Here is a 25,804-nt window from a genome sequence, read left to right on the forward strand (position 1 = left end):
GGTTGAACCAATCACGCGTTAGAATACATTTTTCAAATTGTTAGTAGACACGCATATCTAGTTTGTTATTTTCCCCGTTATCGTCCCTTCTTCGCGAAACGATTTATTAACGCTTTAATTATGTCTAACGATGGCGCTGTGGAAAAATTGTATTCTTCTTAAAAATTTCTTCAGGATTCAAAATCAGCACACCTGTCGCAAGAGGTAACGCGAGCTGGATCTCCGAGAGGCACGCAAAAGCGTGTCATCCGGATATCAAAAGGTTTGTCGACCCATGACACACGACGCGAGTCCGACAACGAGCATCCGTTTCTCGCCCCGTTTTGGTACTTCGCCGCCTACATTATACATTTTTTAGCACGCTAGTTGGCGAACAGGTGATGTCCTGGATAGATGCGCGATCACCATCAGCTGGACAACAAGACGACGCGAATTCTCGTTGCGACCGCCGTTACGCGTCGAGAAACCGCAAAGCGATTTGGTTTAGCGATCACGATTCCCGCTTCCCGCCTCCTTTCCCTCCTACCTCGTTCCTCGTAGCCGGCGTGGGTGGCGCGGCGCGGCCTTTTCCGTTCGCGCGAGCGCAAACGGCCGCTATGATGACGTCACTGCGCGAAGGAAGCGTAAACCTGTTTGAGAGAAGAGCCCTGGTCCACATCATGTTCCACTTCTCCGCCCTTATCCTCCTCGATGTCCTCTTTTGCACCGAGTTACATCCGTCAATGATATCGTCAGATACATATCGATATCAATATTGATTTAAATTTATTGAAATAATATACTCGCATTTATATTTAAGGTAATTTTATATTGCTTTGCTAACGATATAGAGTTAAACGTTACTGATATTTTTTCTTTTTTATTTATCTTATTTACATTTTATCAAATTTGTAATGTCGTGTGTCTATATTTTTGCATGTTATTCTGTATTTTTCTGTATATGATATTGTTTTTGGTATATGATGATGTATATGTCACTCTTTCGATCTTTTTTTTTTCTAAGGTTAAAAAGAGAGACATTAATTTGAATATTTTATACATAATTCCAGACGACACAGTGCTTTTGAACGACCTTCGAGTGGATAGAATCTGCTCGCAATCGAGTTGCAAGGAAGTCACGCATGCGCATTCACTAGGTTCGACTCCGACTCGACTCGGCGCTCGGCGCAGCGACTGCACAACAGTCACTCGCGGTCGTCCGTGAATCACGAGCGTGTGTGTAACACGAGGGAGACGATGTCGCTGTTGCTGGACGCGAGATACGAGATACGACGAGGACGCCAGCGTCTTCCGTAAACGCGCAACGCCGTAGGCCGTCGTCGGGAACTAATATTTGCGTGCCGAAGGCGAGCCTTCGACGCGTCACGTCGCCGCAGAGAACGGTGACAACGACCGCCTGTTTCGTTGGCCCCATGCGCTCCTCCTCGCGGAACCATGGCTTCTGTGAAGGTGGCCGTGAGAGTTCGACCCTTCAACAAGAGGTGTGTGTGTGATTTGAGATGATGGAAGAACTCTTCCTCTCCATTCGTCAAGTGAAAAAATCGCGCTTAAAGCAATCGTTTAGACTAGACACTACGTCACGCTCGTCGTCGTGCTCTCCGACAATTCGATGCTGAAATGATCGTCGATTCTCCTCGGATCCGAATACGATCGTGAATCCGATTAGAAATGCATTGCTCATAAAATTAATTAAACATAACAAATATAAACGTGTTGGAGATCTGTAGAATGAATTCCAAAAGCTATATGTTGATTTAGGCTGATTGTGAGCATTAGCACACACATACGTATTTTTAACATTAGTTCGTGGAAACGAAAGGAGATGAAATTTAGGACGCCTCAATGCATACTGCGAATTTGCTGCAGACATTTTTACTGATTTAGGAAAAAAAACATTGCGGTGTCTCAATTTTTTTAGACATGCTTTGGATATGTTATTTGTATTTCTATACCAGTTGATACCATTACGCAATTAATTTGCGGTCAATAACATCTCATCGACGAAGGCGCGATGTATCAATCATTGGATATTATCAGCGAATCATTGTCCAATATTACTGACAATGAGTATGAGGGATGCTGCTGATATACGCACGCGGTCCAAGTCATCGACAATGAACTTATCATCGTTCGAATTCGATTTGGTCGCTCTTACTTTGTTTGCACGCTCAATCTTTTTGCAAACAAAAATCTGCAGAAAAAATTAAAGCTGAATATGTATAAGAGATAAATGATTTATCGACTACCTACCAGATTTTCATTTTCGTCACACCTTATTCTCAAGGTACAAAAGATTCGCCTCTTTTTCTTTGCCAAATTTGTTTTGTGTTCTTTATTCTCTATTGACATTTTTTAATTCATTTCAGTACAAGGCTGAAAGAGCAAATTCTTAACTGTTTTATATTTTAAATTACATTCTATACTGAAAGAGTGTGATCGACAGATATTGTAAAGACTGATATTAAAGATATATAGTAGATTTACTTTACTTTTACTTTAGAATAATATTAAATATATTCTGGAAGGTGGGGGATAGGACGGCAATAAAATATCTTTACAAAATAGTATTAAAATATAACATCGAATGTGTCATTAGTATTTTTTCTGAAAAATATAAGTGTTTTGGAGCAATGTCCCGTTTAAAATCGACGGATTCAATTACTTCGTCATATAAAAAGGAGTAACGACAGCAACATCAAAACCAGCCGCTATGTCGAAAAGATGTTATTGACAGCACATGACATAGTTATGTCACCGTGGTATCGACTGGTGTGCATTACGGTCGATGAACGTCGCGTGCATCTCTGCAATCTCAAATTCGATCTCCAGTTTTCAAGTTCCGAACAATATCAAGATAAAAGATTATGTGCCAGATAACATGTATATCATGTTGTTGTTGTTGTTGCAGAGAGGTGGCGATGAACGAGAAGCTGATTGTACAGATGGATGGCAAGAGGACAAGGATCTTCAATACCAAGGTAGACAATCTAGCGTATGCGCTAGTGCCTTCTCCTCCCTCATCATTTCTCGAATATCTGTTTTTTTATTATTTTATTTACTTTTACTCTATGGGCATAACAATTTTTTTAATAATAATTAAGATATCGTAATATTTCACTCCTACGGAACTCGAAAGTTTGCGTCGCCGCTTAAATATTCGAAGCGTGATAGCAAAAATAAAAGATACGAGAATCGCTGGAGCCGGTTTCAATTTCGTTTCATGATCGCATGCAATCGTTACGTATTAGCATAACACAATCGTTTTTTAGGTATATAAATCACAATCTCTATAAGATGTCCCAAATAAAAGAAAGAAGATGGTATGAAAGAAAAGCCGGCACAAATTATCAAATTTTTCTGCGATCCGAAAAGAATACTTAACTATTTTACATGTATTTCTATGTTTCGCTAATAATTTTATCTACCAATTTTTTAAACATTGAGCTATTGACTTTTATTCAACTTTAGAAAAATGTTGAACAATGTTTTATCTTTTTACAAATATAAATATTTTCTTCTTTTATACTTTACATTTTTTGCATATTAATACAAACTCCGGGTTTTTTACACGGTTAATGCAGAAAATTATTCACTGTGTTTAGTTTTCAAATAGATTTTGATAAAGTTTTTATTCAAATTATTAAAAAAAATCTTAATTGTTGAAATTTACTGTTTACATTTAATTATTTCGAATACTGAATATAAAGATTATGTTGGGTTCGAGTAATAAAAGTAATCATTAGATGAAATGCGTAGGCGAATAAATTAATCTGTTGTGTGCATCTTTGGTGCTAAAAATGGTTCTTGTCACACTTGTTTGCGTTTTGGTTCTATGTTTATAAACTGAAGGTCCGTCCGCGTGTATGATGTAAACGTGATTACATCATAGATTCACTGTCTCCTTCTCTAAAGTGTCATCGAGATCGCAAGTTTTCTCGATCATACAATGATATCATACGATCATATCGCGAGATATCAAATTTTATTCCGTATAATGATATTATGACGGTATGATGAATTGCGATAAGCATCATAAGCTTGGATTCCGTACGATCTGATTGCGTATTTTCAATTTACAATTGTAATCTGTCAATTTTAATTCTGATTTAAAGAGGCCCTGCAAATTATGTCGAATATTGGTGATTTCAATAAATCCATATATCTATTAAAGGCTTATTAGACTTGAAATATAAAAAAACTTAAAATACAAAATTAATTCATTTATTATTAGCAATATTGTTAGATATATATTTGATGTGTATATATATATATATATATATATATATATATATATAATATATATGAGCATGTTGTGTGGTACCGTGAAGAATAATGGCCTTAAATGGACTTTCTAAAGGATTTCTAAACGGATATTTGTGACACGACAATCTTTCATTTTTTACTGTAGCTGCACAATGTCGCGCGAGTTCAGTGTCATAATTTCTGCTCGAATGAATTGCCGAATCCGAATTATTAAAGTGAATCTTTAATCGTTGAGTCTCTGATTAATATCTTTGATTGAAAACACGGAAAGCTATTGTCTAATAAAGTTAGGTTTACTAGGAAGTGTATATTATTTTCGAGCAGACTATTCGGAAAAAATATATTATTATGCTTGTTATTTATATATAAATTTATATATAAATTAGAAATATCACGTAATTAAAAAAGGAGCGATCTTATAAAATAAAATTGAGTGATTGTTCGATTCTTTTTGAAACAAATTTGCTGGCAATGAGATTGGGACTTTTATAAAATTAACGATGGAAAAAGAGAGAGTTATAAAATAGTTACTTACATCATTACATTTGATTTATGCGGGCATAAATTTCCATGGAGAATTACTTATAAAACAAATAAAAAAATGTTTCAACCACATTCAAAGGATCTGTCTCGTTACAGACCATTGGAATCTTCGCGCTGAAGGATAACGGTATGCGGTGAGGAGAAAGTGCGAAAATCACGGCTGGACCGCAACAACCAGCAATCGCAATGCAGCGAGCAATTGCTGCGTCCTGTAGCGTTGTAATATTAATTCGCGTTTTATCCGTATTCAATTAACCCTTATCCGGGCGATCTCTCATTCTAATCAAAGAAGAAGCCAATCTCACGCCGGAGAGTAATCGCTCTCGGCGAGAAAATCTTCAGCAAGTGTGAATTAAAGCGCAGCCATGGTCGCAAAGCACACTTGATCGATTTTTGATAAGAATCGAATTGTTGGCGCTCGCGAAAATTAAATCAATGTCTGTGCACCATAATAATAAAATTAAAAATTATGAAACGACTAAGAATATATGTTTTAAATTATGAGTATATGTATATATCTTAAAAAATTTATGCTACATTTTTAAATTTTCTTTCTCGTAAGTACTGATCAGTCAGATTTATTGGAATTTACGTGAAGATGCATAATAACCAATTTTCAAACTTTATCTATGTAATGGGATTTAGAAATTTGCATATGCAATTATGTAAATTGATAAATCGCTTTCCGACCGTGTAGTGCAAACATAAGGCACACGCGGAATCGTAAAAGTGAAATTGAAACGTGAGAAAATTTCTCTGATTTTATCTTTTAATATATATCTATAATCCTATTCGTTTTCTTATATAATATAGTGCGAAATTCCTAGCAATGTTTTATCAATTATGCAGAATGTAGCATGAGCACGTGTTATATGAAAACCGCATCTCTCGCGAATAAATATTAGTCGAAAGCTTAATTAAAAAGAATGAATGTATAGAGCGAGTAGCATATATAGTTATATAGTTTTATATATATGTATATATATATATATATATATATATTCAGATTATATTGTACTATAATTGTTGCTGACCTCCTAGATAGAAATAATCATTAGTATTCGCTCCATTCGGCTTAATTGAACTTTAACATGAATACGGCGATAACGAAATCCAGCGCTATGATATGATGATATTACTGAAATAACGACTCATTGTTTACAGACACCGGATAGCTGCAGAGATATCGATCGGAGGAAGTACAAAGACTTCACGTTTGATCACTCCTATTGGTCCTTCGATCCGAACGACGAAAATTATGCATCCCAAGAAAAGGTTCGTATCAAGTTTTTTCCAGCTGAAACAAAAAAAAAAAATAAAAACTTATTTAAAATTTCATGATTAAAGATAAAAATATTGGATAATGAAACGCATAAAACATTCGCAACAACGTATAGGAAGATTAAAGTTTACGCTCACATTGTTAATTTCATTGTGCCGATAATAAATCATATGTAACATGATTAAAAATATAACGAAATAGAGTTGTGAGAATGCGAAGCGCAATTATTATTGTAAGATCGATCTCATCGATAATACATTCGAACAACTGTTCATTATAATATCACAAGTTATATTAATACTTGATTAGTTCTGACAAACATTCCTATGAATGAAAGAAAATTTCCAAGCATAATGCAGAGAATAAATGAAATGATATCTATTATTGTGTGTCAAACGACAATATGCGATTGTTGCAATTATCGTTCCAGTTTGTGTAGGTATAGTTATTACGTAGGGTGTTGTGATTTAATTAAATGTCTTTATGCAAAAATGTGCATTATATGATTGCTATGTTAATTAGTTATGGTAGGTCGTTTGTTGGATGATAACCGATAAGAATCGTTCTTTTCATTAAAGCGAGATGCCCCTTTTGTATCTTTGATCGATAAAGAAAAGACGCTAATTTAATCATCCCCTCTCTATCTAGGTTTTCTACGATCTTGGTACGGACGTAATAGAAAGTGCCTTCGAGGGCTACAATGCCTGCGTTTTTGCCTACGGCCAGACAGGATCAGGGAAAACTTTCACAATGATGGGCACACCGGTATAATGCAACAGCTTAGTTCATTAAAAGATCATATTTTTTTACAGTCATTTTTACTACAAGTAGAAGAAATATCATTTTTCAAAATAAAATTTAAAAAAAATATAAAAAAAAGGAAAAGTAAATAAAATTAAAAGACTCACAAAAATATTACAAACCTGTGTAAATATTGCAAATAGTATTTATATTGCATATTACAATTAAACAATCTTTTTCCATTTTTGATGAAAAGAAAATTACAATATATTGATGTAATTCTCTTTTCTAACTTTTGTTTTGTAATTTATTATATATGTTCACATCATGCGTAGGAATCTCAGGGGTTAATACCACGGATCTGCAAGACGCTCTTCGCTAGAATGGCAGCCGGAAAAGAGAGCGGAGCGTCGTACAGAACGGAAGTATCATTCCTAGAAATCTATAATGAGAGAGTGAGAGACTTGCTCAGACTGGACCAAAGCCAATCCCATTCGCTGAGGGTACGCGAGCATCCCACGGGAGGGCCTTACGTCCAAGATTTGTCGTGTCATCTCGTTTATGATTATTCGGATATTCAGGTATATCAAAAAATCGAACGCATTAATGAGGCGATTTATTTATCCACCTCTATTATGTTATTATTTATAAAAAAATTGCAATACGAAAAGTTATAATTGTAATTATTAATTTTTATATCATTAATTTATAAAATCAATTTATAAAATAAATGTCAAACAATCATACCACATGAAATATTTTTTAGTATTGCAATTTCAGTAAATAAGAAATATATGATAAAAGTAAATTATAAAATAAATTTTGCGTACTATAAATATACTATGAATATACATATATTTGCATTGGAATATCAATAAACAATAGATTATTCATGTTCCAGGAATGCATGGTGAGAGGTAATACGCACAGGACCACGGCCAGCACAAAGATGAACGACGTGAGTAGCAGGAGTCACGCGATTTTTACGATAACCTTCGTACAGGCGGGATTCTCGGAAGGCAACATGCCGTCGGAGACAGTTTCCAAGGTGCACCTTGTCGACTTGGCCGGAAGGTAGTCTTGAAAAAGAAAAGCATCAGAGCAAGCCGAATTATTTTCCAATTCGTCCGTGTAAAAATGAGAGAAAACTGAAAAAAAAAAACAAACACAAAGCACAATATACATCGCGCGATAAATTGTTTAAGCGACTGTGTTTTAAAAATCACTATTCTATCATTTCCTCTCTCCCTTTAGCGAGCGTGCAAACGCGACCGGAGCGACAGGTCAGCGACTAAAGGAAGGCGCGCATATCAACAAATCGTTGGTGACTTTAGGCACTGTGATATCCACGCTCTCGGAAGTAAGTTCCGCGAGCGGTGACGCGTCCGTCTCGAAGCGAAATGCGTTCATCCCTTATCGGGATAGCGTGCTCACGTGGCTACTGAAGGATTCTCTCGGCGGCAATTCCAAGACTATCATGATAGCGACCATTAGTCCAGCAGAATGTAATTACAATGATACTCTCAGCGCTCTCAGATATGCTAATCGTGCAAAAAATATCATCAACAAGCCGACCATCAATGAAGACGCGAACGTGAAGCTTATTAGAGAACTCAGAGCGGAGATAGAGAAATTGAAGTCCCTTATTGATAAGAATATGGCAAGTATTCTGAAATAGTGCCGGCGTATATTTTTTTCCAAGTTTCATTATTTTACTATTTAGCGGTATGAAATGTATATTTACCGGTCTTTTTTATAGAGCGTAGAGAGGCCGCCGCAAGTGTTGTTAGCTCAAATCCAGGAGAAGCAAGAACAAGAGAAGGTATTAACCGAGGAATGGACCGAAAAGTGGCGAGAGACGCAACAAATTTTGCAAGAACAAAAAGCGCTGGGATTACGAAAAAGCGGAGTTGGTGTCGTCCTCGATTCGGAAATGCCGCATCTGGTTGGCATCGACGATGATTTACTCAGTACCGGCGTTACGTTATATCATCTGAAAGAAGGAAAAACATTAGTCGGCACGGAGGAAGCTACCGTTGTGCAGGTGACAATATAAATAATTAAATAGATATTTAACATATTTAATACGTTGATAGTTTTATTAATAAAACTCTTAAACTATTGAGAGATTATAGTACCTTTATTTTTCTTAAATTGCTTTAATATAAATAATACAAATGAAAATCAGGATTTTTATCATCAAAATCATTTCCTCGGGCTGATTGATAATGAAACCGATGCGAGTCGGCGTACCAAATACTGACTATATTATATTATGATGAACAGGATATTGTGTTGACCGGTGCGGATGTGGAATCGGAACATTGCGTAGTCGAATTAGACAGCGGGGTTGCGACGCTGCATCCGCTCTCGCCTCATTGTTGGATCAACACTGCCCAAGTGGACAAGCCGACGAGACTGTCGCAAGGCTGTATCATTCTCCTCGGCAGGAACAACATGTTTCGGTACAACGATCCGGCGGAGGCGGCGAAACTCCGAAAAGAAGGCGGCTCGGGTAACGGCAATTTACAATCAACGGTCGTCAATTTATCGAGATTGTCGCTCTTGAGCTGGAGCGTCTCCGATCTACATGCTTCCTGCTCCAGCGATAATCTCGTGAACTCGAGCGAAGATCTCAGAGCGGTCGAGGAATTGGAACAGCAAAAGGCTGCGCTTCTGAAGGAAAAGGAAGATTTCAAGGTTCGTAAGCAAAGTATCTTGACGATTCTTCGCGTTGAACTTCAAATAACTGTATTCTCTCTGCAGCGGGAACAAGAGGAGCGCGAGGAGAGATGGGCCGCGAGGAGAGAAGCATTGGAAGGTGCCCAACGCGAATTGGAACGCGAATGGGGTGCGCAATGGAAGGAATGGGCGGACGCGATCGCGACTCTGGAATCGCGTCAACGTGAGCTGCGCGCGCGCCGACATCTCCTGGAACAAGAGCGACGGGACGAAATGACGCAAGTAAGTGACTCGGACGCGCCTCCGGACTTGAATGTAATCTCGATTAAGTATCAATTCTATCTCGTCCTTGTCGCTATCGTTGTCCTTATTTGCTTGTCTGGCAACATCATCATCTACTCGCACGTTTGTCCGCTAAACATGTGATATTTCGATATTGATATCCTGTTCTCGTCTCACACATGTGAGTTGCCACGATTCGTCCAAACATCTGCGAATGTCTCGATTATGCAAATTAATTAATTTTGCGAAACGATATTTTCGATTATTCAGACCAAAATTCTTGTGATTAAAATGCACGGTATTGTGTCTATCGATGTCTACCAGGCCTATCATATGTTGTGCATATCTTTTATAGAAGGTTTTATTTTCTACCATCGTGTGCGATGAGACTTGCGTTCGCTATCTATATGAGAGTGTCTATATGAGATTATTTTTCAATTCCTTCCAGGAATTTTCAGATATATTGCGCCTATTTACAATTAACGTATTATTTACACATTGTTCATGTGTTAACAATTGTTTACATGTTACATATATAAGTCGCCGATTATACAAAAAAGTGCTAGTGCTGAAAAGATATTGCCGGACACAAAGATGGCATTCCTTGGAATGTTGTATATTCAAATAGAGAATGTGTTATAGAATGAAACGTATGTACATATCTTTTGGGCTTGTTTATATAGAAATATGGGTTGATGTATGGGATAGTCTATGGGTTTGTTATGCGAGATATAAAAATATAGAAGAGAACTAATTATTGTTATATACTGATATATTGTTGATTAATAAATTTTTCATACAAAAAGTGGCGTTTGATCCTCCACAAAACAATTCGCACGCATTCTCATTGTGTTTTTTCTCTGTTTCTCACATAATTTTTAAAGATTTTGTGCACTCGATCGACTTGATATATTCCCGATTAACAAACCCAGTTTCTCATTAACTCGTTGTCGCACCTCAGAAATCCGTCCGCATGCGCACAATTTCGAGTACTAATTGATTAAGGTGAGGAAAACTTTTATAATTTTCTCAAAATAACAGTACTGCAAAACACATAGTATTGCACTTGCTATTTCTTTATTTATTTCATTTATATTTTGTAATTTATTTATTTAATTGATTTATTGATTTTCGAGTGAGTTCTCTAAAAACATGAACAAGAATAAAATTAGTGCGTATACTCTTTACATACCATGTCATTAAAAATGTTTGATTTATCAATCAATCAATCTGGAGCAACAGGTATTTTTGCGCATCTCGAAAAAAGAAAAAAAAAAGAAAAAATTTGTGTTTTATTTTTATCAATCTTTAGCACTTTGTATAAACTGTAAACGTTTCATACTCTGCGGTATAAAATTTTAATTTAATTTTTCGTTCTGATATAAAGATATGTTGGAGCAAATCGGTTTTTTCATCTTTGATTTTGAATTATTTTTAGTTACTTATGTCTTTTGTTAACGTATCAGTATGTATTGTGTGTGGTACCAGGTAGAAAATATGTGTAGGGAAGTCGCCTATCTGCGCACATTATTGCAGTCCAAGCATCGACAACTGCAAGAGCTCGTAAACAGTCGTGAACGTGCGCAAAATCATCAGCATCAATGGGAAAAGGTGAGAATATTACATCGCGAAAGGAAATGAAGTAATTTCAAGTTCGTAACATGCACGCATATTGCAAATAATGTGAGGATATATGTATATTGGCATTACATATTTTTTCGTATAATTTTCTTTTATAATAATTCATCATTGCGCAGATGACATAACACACAGACACAACACACACACACACACACACACAATATTATTTATCTTTCTTCATAATACATAATAATAAATAAAATGATGGGGATATTCCGAATGTGTGTTAGATTATATTGTGAATAAATATCCCAATGGCTCAATATATAAATTAGTAGAATGTGAAGCGAAATGTATTTCAGACGGATAACGGTACCGGTAGCGACGATAGTCTGCCCGAGTCATGGTCCAGCCTCAACGATGAAAAATGCATCGATAATATCAGAGAACTGGTTAATCATCACGTGAGTAAAGATCTAAGCAAATTTTCTCAGCTTACAGTTACATTTTATTTTCTAAAAAATAATTTTTCCAAATAGAAGAAAGAGCTAGCTGCCTTGGAAAATGAGTTGCAGAGCAAGGTCAGGTCTCTGAATGAACATCAGAGCAAGGTGGATAAGATGGAGGAAGAACTCGTGGAGATCGCAAAAAGGCAAAAGCAGATATTTAAAGCAGAAGTATGTGCGCGTAGAATACGAATTTACGCGCTGTGTAAAAACAATGTGCTTATATTATGCATTTTTAGATGGTTGATGCAGGAGTAACGGAAAAGAAATTATGGTTGGCTAAACGAACTCGGGAACAGCTTCAAGAAATTGTCCGGCGGAAACAAAGTCTGTCGCTGGATCTAAAATGTGCTCTACCCGCGTCTTCGGACGATGATCGTTTGTTAAACTGTTGCATCGGTACAGCTTCCAGCTGCGATTCCAATCTTTTCCAAGAAACGAATAATAGGAAAATCGCCTCAAACTTATTGCCACAGAGTATTCCAAGCTCCGATACTGTGGAAACATTTCATACGGCGGCGGCTGATTCCCCAGAACTTTGCATAGCCTTCGAAAATGCCGACTCGACGCAGATGAGCAATATCGCGAAGAACGAATCTGCGAATTTCGAAGAACGGAAAGAAAACTGCGAACGAGACGATCACTTAACGCATGATGATACAAACTCATCCGAAGTAGAGAGTAAAAATATAATGAACATCAGTAATAAAACCATGGAATCAATGAGCGACGAGGATAGAAAACAGCTTTCGGTATCAATTATTTCGGAGAATATGCTTCAGGATTCGCTAGAATCCCCGATACAGCAAAATCCAGCAATGAAGAGACTCAACCAAAGAATCGCACGTCAGCGGATGATGGTGATGAGATGTTTGGACGCCGGCACATCGTCGAAAGAGGATCTCAATCGGCAGATAATGATATTACAGGATTTGCAGAGGCGGCAGATCGAACTGGAAGTATCGCTGTTGGAGGACGAACGGAAAAATCATTCCACTAGGCAACTCCAATGCGACGACAGCAGCGGTGGCGACGATAATAGGCTCGTCATCAATGAGGACTATGTACAAAACGAATCAAGTGCTTACTGTAGTGTTGTAGAACCTACAAATAATAGTTCCGCCATTCTATTAACGGTAGCGCAAACCAGATCTCAACTTTTCAGGAATAACAGGCCTAATACTAATCAAGAGACTTTATCGGAATCGTTAGCGTCTAAAAGAGCCTCGTGTCGAGGTTATTCAACTGTTTATTTGACGGTAAGTTACTGTCATCTCATCTCTCTCTTCTTGGATGATTTCAACTGATTAACTTATTTCTTGCACAGAGTCAAAATCGCGGTGATCCCTTGAGTAGTCCGTATTCGCTGACAATCACGAGATCTCTCCCATCGTTGATAGCAAACGACAGCGATTGCGATAGCGTGATTAATATGATCGTCAGTGTACCGTCATACGTGATACGCGGAGCGGGCGCATCCAGCCATTACGAATACGAGGTACGAGTGGTGGTGCAGGACGACAGTTGGACGCTGTTGCGAAGATACAGAAGATTCCGCGAATTATATACATCGATGCGACAAAAGTATGGTAGTAAGGTATGTTATCGCTTAATATATCATGCAACGTAATAACGATTATAAAAGTGGCAAAAAACACAAGTACAGGAGCATTGAGTCGGTCATATAAGATAATAAATTTGTATATGGCTTTTCTATATTTTGGAAATTTTTTTTAATTTCTATTTTTATAATAATTTCAAATAAAGTTTGACTATTATACAAAGAGAGAGAAAGAGAGAAAAGATTAATAGGTATGAGCACACTCTTGTTTAAAAATACATTAATAAAGCATCAAAAAAGTTATAGAAATATCAAATTATTTCAAAAGGAAAAAAATTCTTGATTTGGGCTATTTTCATAATCGTAAGTATATATACTCGCATCATAATCCATCTTAGTCTTTGATTATACACACAGGTCGCGGCAATACGTTTTCCTCCACGTCAAGTCTTTCCAAAGTACGAGGTCGTAGCGAGGCAACGTCGAAAACGCCTCGAAGAATACCTTCGCCGATTAATTCAAGTTTGTTCGGAACTGCCGCACTGCGAATCCTTATATAAATACAATGGCAATCTCAGCAACATAGATAAGCAATCCTTGTTAGAATTTAGTCCGTTCTTCAGACGTGGTATGTTTGAGAGTGGCAAATACGGGACTAGCTAAAAAAACACTATTGTGAATGAGAACAAATACAAACCTTTATAATTCATTGTATTTGTTTTCATTTTCTTTCTATTTATAAAAATGTGCAGCAGTTAGAGCAAACGAAATATTAGTAAAATGTAACAATGGCGATCTATACAGAGCAAGTCCCCATATGTGACATTTGTATGTCTGTAATATTTCTTAAATTATATATTAATTTTAGGAGAAATTTATGCAATATCGTTCAGGATAAAAACGAAAGCTTCTATAACATTGTAATTTTAGTAAATATTACATAAATTATTTATCGAGATAATTGACGTACAAATGTCGGGTGACATGTTCTGCACAACTTTTTAGTCGTTAGAAAAATATATGCTTCCGAAAGCTTAACTAGCTAATCATAAGACTGGTTTTAGAAAAATAAGCGTTCTTTACCGATACTGTCTCGTGCGCGTGTTGCAAGCGCGTGGGCAAGCACATAGAGACATTAACGGGAAAGTAACGTCATATATTCTTTATGAGACAAAGAGAGAGACAAAGAGAGAGAAAATCATCTATGGGCGAGGTGAAACTTATCGCGTCATAGTATGACTTATTTTATCCTTTACAGATATTTTCCTAATGTCTTTCTCTCAATAGAATTCACAAAGTGTACCTTCCTTCGATATTATAGAAAAAAATCTTATATAATCGTTATATGATTCTGGTTACGTTACGAAGCACAAGGATTATTGTAAATTATATAACGAATTTATCAGCAATAGCGACCATAACATTTTGCAGTAGTTTGTTCACTGTAACCGAAGATTTACTTCGTGCGTCGAATAAGGTTTTGTATACTCAAAATTCAAAGTAGCAAAAATTCTACTAACGAATTGAAAAAACCTTTCATTATAATAATAATTATCAGCTTGCAAAGTTAACAATGTATTACAAGTATCAACAGAGACAAGTATCATATCGCTATTAAAATTCTCCCGGTTCCGAGGAGAGAGAGATATATACATATAAAATATGTATGTTCGTATATAAATGTGTATAGTGCAAGGAATTAACAGACTCTCGTTAAAGTTGGAATCGTTATGCAGCATTTATTTCAATATTAGTAATTAAACCAAAGTCTTTGATAATTATCGATTTTAGGAAAATGTGTTGCCGCATTGCTGTGAATGATGATTGATCAGATTAAAATTAATGCAAAGCACGCAATTAAAGTATTAAAATTTATATATATATTTACATATACATATGTATATATACATATACATATATACATATATATATACATATATATATATATATATATATATATATATTAAAAAAATTAAAAAAAGCAAAAGAACTCTTTACATGCGAGAGATTTTGAAATAATGCATAAAACTGCTTCTTCGTTACATAGTCAGAACATTTCTCCTTGTATTCTTCTGTATCGGATATAAAGAAAGAGTAACGAACTTTCAACTTTGAAAAAATTATTTAGTATGCTAAAATAAAATCTATAAGCATTTTAAGCGCCACACAATAAATGCTTTTCTGTAGTATGATAAAAAAGTATTTATTCCATGGCTGTATGTATGTGTAACTGAATTCGTGGAGAAATCCGATGAAATCACCTTGGCTAATATAATTAGTAACAGTAAACTCGGCGCACTCTAGAGCATAATACCGTCAAGAAGTGTGTATTGCAGATTAATCAAGATGTATATATAACGAGGCAGTTATTACTTATTCGAACGGAGACATTACCTCACTGTACAATTTATATCGCGATCGTCATCTGCTTTTTTTTTTATACTCGAGAATCTACTTATATGTTCTGTAAATGTAACAAACGGAGTACAATAAATTGTTATAATGCAGTGCACATTCTCTCGCTTGTGTATCACATAACCCCTGTGACAAACATGTACCGCCTAATTCCACAACGATGCGCGTCTTGTCAACTCGCTTCGCATAGAAAAATACTAAGTAATTACATTCCTTCTATCATTTTTTCTATATATTCTATCTTACTTCTATATTACAAATTTAAATTATTTCTTTTTTCTGAGCATTTTTTGCAAATATGTTTATGTATATTTGATATATACGATTCTTTGAGAAATATTTAATTATTAAAAAATGTAGGTAGGTACGTTTTGGTTCAGAGGGGGTCAGTCTCTAAAGAAAAATTCGTGAAGAGAAATAAATTATAAGAACAAAAAAGAAAAAATCAAATTAAGAAATACCGGAACTAAATGGGATACCAAATAGGTGAGTAATGGGCATTGTCCCCTCGCGAAAAATAATCGATTCTACAATAAATTATGCTAAATAATAAGATAATCATATCATACCTAAATTTTTAAATGAACACTTGTTCGCTCGCTAAACTATCCGCAAACGGCGCGACAATGACCTTCGTGGCAAAGTAAAATGTCAATCCAAATGTTATAGAAATTGGCAATGCAGGTAGCGCTTTTTTGAATATAGCTAGTAACAGCAACGTCAAACACAGGCCCTATAAAATATATAAAGAAAAACTTTATTAGAAAAATTTTACCGATATCCAATTGATGAGCACATTCTCAAATACGTACAATAAGAATAGCAACAAAGCAAGCCAAGGTAGTGTTCCAGTCTCCGTAACTGGATGCCTTTCCGACAAGCACGCTGTAGAATATAAAGTCGCCAAGACCTAGTTTAACTCCACGTTCTTCCTCGGTTACTGTCGCTTGTGATTCTCGTATGCGAATTTCCTGTTGCCGCGCACCGTCCCTCACCGAGTTTTCTCGCACCTCTTGAGCACGCCTTGCGCTACGTTCGCCTATGTGGAAACAGAATTACCAACTCCAGTCTTTATAGATTTGTTTCGTAAAAGAAGGTTCGATTTCTCGGATTAAGAAACATCTTACTAAATTATTTAAATATAAATGTATACTTTGGTATATAATAATTTATATGTGTAGTTTATTTGTAGCGTATACAAAGCTTACATATTATTTTACTTTTATTAAATTACTCTAATGAAAATATTTTATTAGTATTTGATCTATCATACCATGTGTCTCTACCCATTCGGGAGTGAAACCGCCCTCTTCCGTATCATTAGATGTACGATTATTTTGATTGTCCGCCTGATTACGCGTTGGCGATGCCGCGGTGTCTTCAGATGCCATTGTGGCTGCTTGTACATATCCAGCATAAGTCACAGTAAACGAATATAGGATAGTGGAAGAGTATATTAGAGCGGGAAAAATGGATTCGTTTCGTTCTTGTGCTGTTTCAACAAGTATTCTTAATGGGCCTTTTGGTGTTAAAACCGCAATCAAATCTAAGTGAAAGTTGGAAAAATTCTATACAATTATCAATTTCTTATAGAATAAATTTTCCACAAGAGAAACTATCTTACCCCAAATACTTATAACACCGAGTACGACCCATGCCGTCCATTCGGGTAAATACTTGATAAAAACAAGCGCCATTAAAGCGGAAATAAAAATCAAATATGCCTGTTGAAGTTGCAAAGGTCCTTGCCAATGAATACAAATCATTCCTACCACACCAAAATTCCATAAGCCTATGCCTAGTGTGAATACATCCATTGGAATGTTATAAGCTTTCAATATCTGCCTGCAAGTATAGGAAATGAAAGTATAGGAATGTGCTTTCTTCAAGTATCAAAAATAAAAATATTTTAAATTCACGACAGTATTCTACATTTACACTTACTCGCAATATAGAATTGAAAACATTGAAAGCAACAATAAAGAGCTTATAATTAGCCAGCCGTGTATGACTTTATAAAATCTGTATTTATAAAGAATGATAAGTATCACAGTCATAAATACAATGACGCTCATGAGAATTAGCGAATTGGCGAATGCCTGCCAAACTTTGGTACTCGTATCAGAGCTGTCCTCATGAAATGGAGTGTATACTCTAAATAAAAACGAAAATTGTTTACTCCGATAAATTCACGTGCCAAGAATGCAACATATTATTAAAAATTGTAAAAATAAAACTTACAAGTACATTCCTTTAGTTGTATAGAAGTGCACTGAGCTAATAGTAGCTACTACAACCAGCATACATAGCGAAACAGGGACAAAGAGTTTGATCACATGTGCCGCGCCATACTTTAATTCTTCCTCCTCCTCGTCTCTGTTGTAATGCCTCAGTCTGTTTTGATTATTGTTACCGGATGCACTGCGTCTATTCGATCGAGCGACAGTCGTGCCTGATACTTCAATATGTACCTCGGGAACCCCATTTTCCACCTATAAAGAGTATCACTATTAATAAATGCCACTTGGAGAAAAATAGAGAAGTGGAAAAGTAATAAAATATATTGCTCGAGAAAATTACTTCCTCAATGGCGTTCCTAGAACGGCCCTTTCTTAGACGATCATTGCCCAGGATCAGGTCGTCCGTGCGAGACTCCGCGACGTGACCGTCCATCAGGCTTGTGTACTCGTTCGCGGAATCGTAATCACTCTCAGACATTCATCAAAGTCTGTATTTCCGGACGAACGGTTGAAAGATTCGTTTTTTAACAATTTCCACTACGTGCTACTTTGGCACTTGGCACGCTTCACCTTGTTTATTTCTCGAACGCGTCACGCTTACATTAGAGAGAAGAAAAAATGTAGATTAAATGGATCGTCCGATTCAATTCTCTCGCTTATCTGAAATCTCGCCTCTTGTTGACAACCATTTACAACCTCTCTCCTCGTCTGTCGTGCGAGTGATTCATTGTGCGATCACCATCTTTGAAAAGAGTGTAAGAGAGTGTTCTTTTTATCTACACCACTTTATATACTTCTTACAGACTTTGCGCTATTTTTATTGGTCCCTTCAAATAATGGAGGATTTACATTTTAGTGATATCCCTATGTACGACATCCAATAGGATGATTTATTTTCAAGAGACAGAAAATGTAATTTGTTTGCGCAGTCTATACTTCCTATGTTCATGGTATGTAGTATTCTCTCCTCCCCCGACCCTGACGCCGCGAGTGCCGCGAGTGCCGCGACTCTCGTGAAACGGGTTTGGTTCGACGCGGCAAAACAGCGGCAACGAGTCAACAGATAGTTTTCCTCGACGTGGAGAAAAGTTTGGTGTTGCCCGAGTGAAATCGAGAAACGATACTTCGGCGTGATTGTCATAAATATGTCGTGCTAGTGCCGTAAATGTCAAACACGATGAGCTTCTCCAGCGATGAGGTCAACTTTTTGGTCTATCGATACCTGCAAGAATCCGGTACGATCGTGGCTCATAACCTTGTAATGTATGCGTTGAACGAATGCCGCTCTGGGTTTTCTTTCGCTCGTATAATGACGACTCTTCCATCAATAGCCGGGGTTTCTTCGTTACGAGGAAGACTTTTGTAATACACATGTAGATAATTAGCCCTTCATTTTTTAAATGAGCCGGCTTTATCGAAAACTTATTCTCACTAATTAAAGTTTTTATCTTGTATTTATTCTCATCTCAGTTTCACATTTTTGATGAGCGTTAAAATTTTCGTGATAGTTGCTGCAAGATAAAATTGATTGAAAGAAAAAAGCGACTATATTTAATTTAATTAAATTTGCGACTTGTAAATTTTATTTAATATGACATTTTATACTTGAAATAAATTTTATGATGGTCTTACTTAAGTTTAGCACTGTCGAGATATAACAATTTGTATTTTTTTACTCCAATTGCTTTTTGTTTTTTAAATTTCTATCTTTTGCAGGTTTCCAACATTCTGCATATACCTTTGGCATAGAGTCACATATATCGCAAAGCAACATCAATGGAGCTTTAGTGCCACCAGCAGCTCTCTTATCCATACTTCAAAAAGGATTACAGTATACAGAAGCAGAAATATCTATAGGTGAAGATGGTACTGAGCAGAGAATGGTAGAATCGTTATCTCTTATCGATGCTGTCATGCCAGATGTTGTCGCGACACGACAGAATCAAATCAATCAACAAAAACAGCAAGTGAAAGCCGAGGGTCAAGATACGAATGGCGAAGAAGGTAATCTATTGAAAATAATGCACAGGCATGTTGCTAAAAGCCTGGTACACCCTGGTTTGAGAAAATTATAAATTTTTCAGACCTCTTTATAATCCAGGCAGATTAAAATAGGGCGGCCAAAGATTACGGTCATTTTGCAAGTTATGTTACATATCACTTTTGTCAGATGTGACAATGAAAAGTATATTTCTTTATAGAAATTTATTTTCATCATTAGAATTCAAACAAAAGTGACAAAACATAACTCAATATCAATTTGCCCGTCAATTAGTGGCAAACAGCTTCTTAAATAAAATTATTGAAGGAATCGAAATATAAATTGATAATAGCTTAATATAACATTTCAGCAACAATTAGTCTCTACTGTTATTTGTACTTTTGGAGTAATTATTGGAAAAAAAAATTGATTTTTCTATATTTTTGTTATTGCATTGAACAGCTTTTCTCACTCTTGATTCTGTCATCCCAGAATAGTTTTATGCAATATAGTGTTGGTGATTGAGAAAATGTTTGTAGTTTTGTAGTTTAGTATCTAATATAAAAAAAAATGCTCTCTACTTTTCCTAGTTGTCCCATCTAATGAAGGTGTAAGCAATAATGATCGGGGTGGCGACAGAGGAACGGAGATGGAAGTGGACGAACAGACTGGAGCGACGACAGGATCCAACGTCAGTGCCGTTGAAATCCCTGCCAATAAGGCTACAAAATTACGCGGCCACGAATCAGAAGTGTTTATCTGCGCCTGGAATCCGACTACTGATCTTTTGGCTTCTGGTTCGGGTGACAGTACTGCGCGCATCTGGGACATGTCAGATAATTCGCTAACACCCAATCAATTAGTTTTGCGTCATTGTATTCAAAAAGGAGGCACAGAAGTGCCGAGCAATAAAGACGTTACATCATTAGATTGGAAGGTACAAACAATCGCCGATATATAATTTTAATTACTTTAAATATGATGACGCGTACACTTTAAATTGCTGCAGTGCGATGGAACGTTACTCGCAACAGGAAGTTACGACGGATATGCCCGTATTTGGACAACTGACGGGCGATTGGCGTCCACATTGGGTCAGCATAAAGGTCCGATCTTCGCGTTGAAGTGGAATAAACGTGGCAACTATATTTTAAGCGCCGGCGTCGATAAAACGACCATTATCTGGGACGCCGAAAGTGGACAGTGTACACAACAGTTTAGTTTCCATTGCGCACCCGCTTTGGACGTCGATTGGCAGACGAATACATCATTCGCCAGTTGTTCCACAGATCAATGTATACACGTGTGCAAACTCAATGTGGATAAGCCAATTAAGAGCTTCCAAGGACACACAGTGCGTATACATATATCAAAGAAAATCTTATTTGATTTAATCAAGTATATGATATATTCTTTTCATTGATTTGTAGAATGAAGTCAATGCGATCAAATGGGATCCACAGGGAAACTTGCTGGCCAGTTGTTCAGATGATATGAGTTTAAAAATCTGGTCTATGAAGCAAGACACATGGGTACATGATTTACAGGCACATAGTAAAGAAATTTATACTATCAAATGGTCTCCGACTGGTCCAGGAACACACAATCCGAATATGAATTTAACTTTGGCTAGCGCGTCGTTCGATTCTACTGTTAGACTGTGGGATGTGGAGAGAGGTGTATGCATACATACCCTTACAAAGCACACCGAGCCAGTCTATAGTGTAGCATTTAGTCCGGATGGGAAGTTTCTCGCTAGCGGTAGTTTCGACAAATGTGTTCATATATGGTCGACTCAAGTGAGTATCTCTCGATTTTTGATCAACCAATATAATGTTGGAATTTGTGGAAGTGTATCGATATATATAATTTTTTTTTTTTTTAATTTAAACAGAGCGGCCAATTGGTGCACAGTTATAAAGGCACGGGCGGCATTTTCGAAGTCTGCTGGAATAGTCGCGGTGATAAAGTCGGTGCATCGGCATCCGATGGCAGTGTATTTGTTCTTGATCTTCGTAAATTATAATTATATGGTCGTTATAGAAGGAATATTTTCATCGATTTGCGGCAATTTCGTTAGAATTTGAGATTATATCAGCCGTTCAACTTTATCTTATTCTTTCACTTTTCTATTATACGGGATGATCCATAATATCATAAATGCGCTATTCACACAAGACTTTTTATGTAACAGTATCTTGCTAGAGATATGCAACGACGAAATCTCAATTGCAATTGTATTTTTGCGACGAAATTTGTGGATATCTTTCGTGTTTTATTTGTATTCTTCATTGCAATAAGATTTATAGACTTCAACCATGATATAAAATTATAAGGTTTTTTAGAAATGTTTTAGTTATATATTCAAGTATTTAATATAGACAAACGCGAAATGTAGTAAAGAATTGGTCCCCAAAATATCATTCGAAATAATTTTGGATCACCCTATATAATTGTATTTAAGTTACTTGAATCTTGGATGTTTATGATTTATATATATATGTTGTATATTTATATATTACTTTAAGAATTCTACAATTAAAAAATTATACAAAATAATAGACAAACTCGAGGAACAAATAAAGGATATATGTACAATATATTAAATCAAAAAATTAAACAATTTACGAGAATTTTAATAAATTAAAGATCACAAAACTAAAACTTTTTATCCACATAACAGTTTTAGAACTTCTACGCCATGATTTATTAAATTTTTGATTTTGTGCTTGCTATAAATTGGTGACTATATGACTTCAATTTTATTTTCCTCCTGCAATTTTGCGGTGGATAATGAACTTGGATTTTCGACATACTTTTGGAGTGATTCACGAACATTAAGAACCAATTTTTTATGATGATAATTACATCTTGATATACGTTTGATTACTCTATATTTATCCCTCGAGTCCGTCTATTAGTTTGTTTATTTTCATTGAAGCTTTTTCGTCATTTTAAAACATTATAAATGATATTTAACATGCAATTTTTAATTAAAAAAAAACTTTTTAAAGATTATTATCTTAATGTGTCTTTAAAAAATGCATAAAGAGAAGCATGTAAATTGACAATGTTTTTAATTGTAACACTGTACAGTGCAACAGTTCGACAGATGTAATATTCATAGAGAAATGGATTACCATCTTCATTCGCTAAAAATGATTGGAATATGTTATTCCAAGTGTATAACTGTAATAATATTAAATATTATGTAAGCAATCTCGATAAAATAAATAAAATAATTTTTTTTTTAAGAAAAATTATGATTGTGGTCGAAAATAATGACACTATTATAGATATGTTATATTCATTATCCACGATCCTTTTTATAATGTATAGGAACGTACGAAAAGATATTCATCGCTGATTTTAAACGAAATTTATTATCATTAGTTACGTGTATCACTAATAACGTGTATCACTAATAACTCAGTATTTCCATTAGCTGCCACCGATTTGATATTTCGTCATAACCAATTAATAGCAGACGATCTAAAAAAAGTTATATGTTTAATTAAATTTCTGTAAATAAATAATAATTTATCGCGCTACAAAATCCATATGTGTAATATACATATTTCAACATATTATATAAATCGTTTCTTGACAAATATATTTTTGACATAATATTTAAATTAGTTTTTAATAATAAAGAAGACTTCCAAGAAAAAAAGTCTCTCCATATATTCTAAGTTCTATATATAACACTGAGAGATGGATATTATTGAAAGAGACTTAATAACTACATTTTTCTTGGATATCCTAAGTTAGCATTTTGATGAAACATTAAAATTATAAATTTTTTAAGATATTCTTGTGTGGCATAATCATAATCGTATCGTATCGAATATTAAATAATTATAGTAATAATACATAGACATTTTATTTTTGCCGTTATTTTTCCGCGATACCTTCAATCCAGTATATTATTTTAAACAATTTGTTCGATAATCGCTGCTTTTGTACTCTTGTTACGATAAATAATAACTGAGTAAATATATAATAGCCAAAAGAAATGGAATAATCGTATAATTAACAGTAATCAAAATTAAAAAAAAAAAAAACAATCATATAGTTATCAGTAATCAAAATTAAATTAAAATTAAAAAAAAGAACAAGATACACATAAAACTATTTTTAAATTAGTATGTAGAATACATCTATTGTACTTCATCGATCTTATGTATTATATAATAGTCTCCTTTCAACATTAAACAATATATCTGTGTGATTTCCGGATTCTCTTACAAGATTTAGGTAATTCTTTCTTCGATTCATGAACAATTTTTTTGATTAACACACTATGCAGAAAATAGATATCATTCAGAGTTGCAAACTGCAGGTACATACATGCAGCCAAATGCTTCTGGCATTCAACGATCAATGCTGGCATACACAAGAGGCGGTATCGCTATCGATATAATAAAGTATTTGTACATTTATATTGGGGTTGGCAAAAGTAAAATTGTAAGTTCAATCAACTCACGTCGCTCTCATATCGCCTTGTCTTCTGCAAATGCGAATAATTGATAAATGCTGCGGATACAATTAAATACGCTAAGAGGAACGAGGGTATTCTCTGCGTAATAGAAGAGCTTAGACAAGATCACAATGTATAATACTGCTTTGTTACACCTTTCTCCATGTCCGAAGAAGCTAAGATATAGAAAGGAACAATAAGAAAAGCTCTGAAATAAAGCTCTCAGATCTTTGCACGTTTGTTTGGAGAAACATTACGCGCAATGGTCACAAATCTATCATCGTACGTAATCTTCGAACAATACAATCGCTATTTTTTATTCTTGCCAAACCAAATGTAGTATTACGCATTAATATATTACAACCTGACTCAATAAATAAACGCTAAAATTAGTAGAATTATATAGAAAAGAAGTCGAAAATATTTCGATTCCTCAATTGGATTTGCTCACACTTGTTATACACTAATCGTAAAATTCAGACATTTGTATCGCCTGTTGCAACTGCCATTAATTCGTAAACTACTTGTTACGCGAGAAATACGGATAAACGAAAAACAAGGACAATCAATAAAATAACTTATCACAATAATGATGGTCGTTAAAAGTCGCATATAGCAATAGAGCTAAGATATCGGATCTGGAGTTTTTCTTTGCAGGTCGAGGACGCGGTTACAACAGGCGTAGTTCATTAGCCTGCACCTGAAAGATTAAAACATTATTATTAATTTAAATGTTTCTTATACAATTGTAATCTTTCCAAAATTAATCTTAAGAATTAGCAAGGCAAAAGAATTATTTAAGAATTAATATTTCGTTGCGACACCTTCTGAGATGAGTCTAAAGCAAGGAATAATAAATTTAGAAAAAAAAGGATAGACAATCTCATACTCTGGCCATCCGACCGTCTTGCGATCCGCGAAACAACGGATCATCCTCTTCGATCCACTCGATCCTGTTGGACACTGCAGGCCTGTCACGATGATCATTTCTCGATTTGCCGGATCTCGCGATCCTGCCGGCGTCCGATCCCGGCACCGATCGCTTGCCGATATTCTCGAGAACACGGCGATTTTCCTGGATCTGTCGCAAATCTTGCTCCTGCTTCCTACGAGCGAGCTCCAGCAGGACCCTCTGCCTTAGCACATCCAAGTTGTTGACGATCGACAGGGACCCGATTCTCTTGACGCGCGTCACGTCCGATCCGAGCTCGTTGCCAAGTATCTCCTTCTATGTATAACGTATGATT

The 25,804-nt window shown here is 35.6% G+C and overlaps 4 protein-coding genes across 8 annotated transcripts in view; 2 read left to right on the forward strand and 2 right to left on the reverse strand.

Moving 5' to 3' along the window:
* Nucleotides 1-1,065: 1,065 nt before the first annotated feature.
* Nucleotides 1,066-15,953, forward strand: LOC126853758 (kinesin-like protein Klp98A). Of its 2 annotated transcripts, XM_050599809.1 has the most exons (16): nt 1,066-1,481; nt 2,909-2,978; nt 5,971-6,081; nt 6,737-6,853; nt 7,165-7,410; nt 7,731-7,903; nt 8,084-8,489; nt 8,589-8,873; nt 9,116-9,529; nt 9,596-9,793; nt 11,282-11,404; nt 11,737-11,838; nt 11,914-12,051; nt 12,120-13,139; nt 13,208-13,477; nt 13,859-15,953. In XM_050599809.1, the coding sequence occupies exons 1-16, from the start codon at nt 1,435-1,437 to the stop codon at nt 14,102-14,104; spliced, it is 3,966 nt and encodes a 1,321-aa protein (XP_050455766.1). In that variant the 5' UTR covers nt 1,066-1,434; the 3' UTR covers nt 14,105-15,953. The 2 variants fall into 2 exon arrangements, with proteins under 2 accessions (XP_050455766.1, XP_050455767.1); XM_050599810.1 differs by lacking the exon at nt 11,282-11,404 and having other exon boundaries at nt 1,067-1,481.
* Nucleotides 15,629-18,835, reverse strand: LOC126853766 (presenilin homolog). Its single transcript, XM_050599823.1, has 7 exons — nt 18,437-18,835; nt 18,098-18,348; nt 17,801-18,010; nt 17,481-17,701; nt 17,130-17,402; nt 16,669-16,895; nt 15,629-16,589 (listed from the first exon to the last, which is right to left on the reverse strand). The coding sequence occupies exons 1-7, from the start codon at nt 18,572-18,574 to the stop codon at nt 16,434-16,436; spliced, it is 1,476 nt and encodes a 491-aa protein (XP_050455780.1). The 5' UTR covers nt 18,575-18,835; the 3' UTR covers nt 15,629-16,433.
* Nucleotides 18,836-19,071: 236 nt separating this feature from the next.
* LOC126853764 (F-box-like/WD repeat-containing protein TBL1XR1) lies at nt 19,072-22,463 on the forward strand. The gene is made up of 6 exons (XM_050599821.1): nt 19,072-19,331; nt 19,813-20,100; nt 20,668-21,014; nt 21,087-21,431; nt 21,508-21,876; nt 21,972-22,463. The coding sequence occupies exons 1-6, from the start codon at nt 19,262-19,264 to the stop codon at nt 22,101-22,103; spliced, it is 1,551 nt and encodes a 516-aa protein (XP_050455778.1). The 5' UTR covers nt 19,072-19,261; the 3' UTR covers nt 22,104-22,463.
* A 978-nt stretch (nt 22,464-23,441) lies between these two features.
* The window catches only part of LOC126853782 (diuretic hormone 44), a 32,813-nt gene continuing 30,450 nt past the window's right edge, over nt 23,442-25,804 (reverse strand). For 3 of the 4 annotated variants that reach the window (XM_050599846.1, XM_050599848.1, XM_050599849.1), the window contains 2 exons: nt 25,447-25,785; nt 23,442-25,257 (listed from right to left, as the gene is read on the reverse strand). In XM_050599846.1, coding sequence (XP_050455803.1) covers nt 25,228-25,257; nt 25,447-25,785 — 369 coding nt within the window. In that variant the 3' untranslated portion in view covers nt 23,442-25,227. The remainder of the gene's footprint in view (nt 25,258-25,446; nt 25,786-25,804) is intronic. The other variant, XM_050599847.1, reaches the window with a different exon arrangement.

This window comes from Cataglyphis hispanica, chromosome 12, assembly GCF_021464435.1.
Source record: "Cataglyphis hispanica isolate Lineage 1 chromosome 12, ULB_Chis1_1.0, whole genome shotgun sequence".
NCBI lineage: Eukaryota > Metazoa > Arthropoda > Insecta > Hymenoptera > Formicidae > Cataglyphis > Cataglyphis hispanica.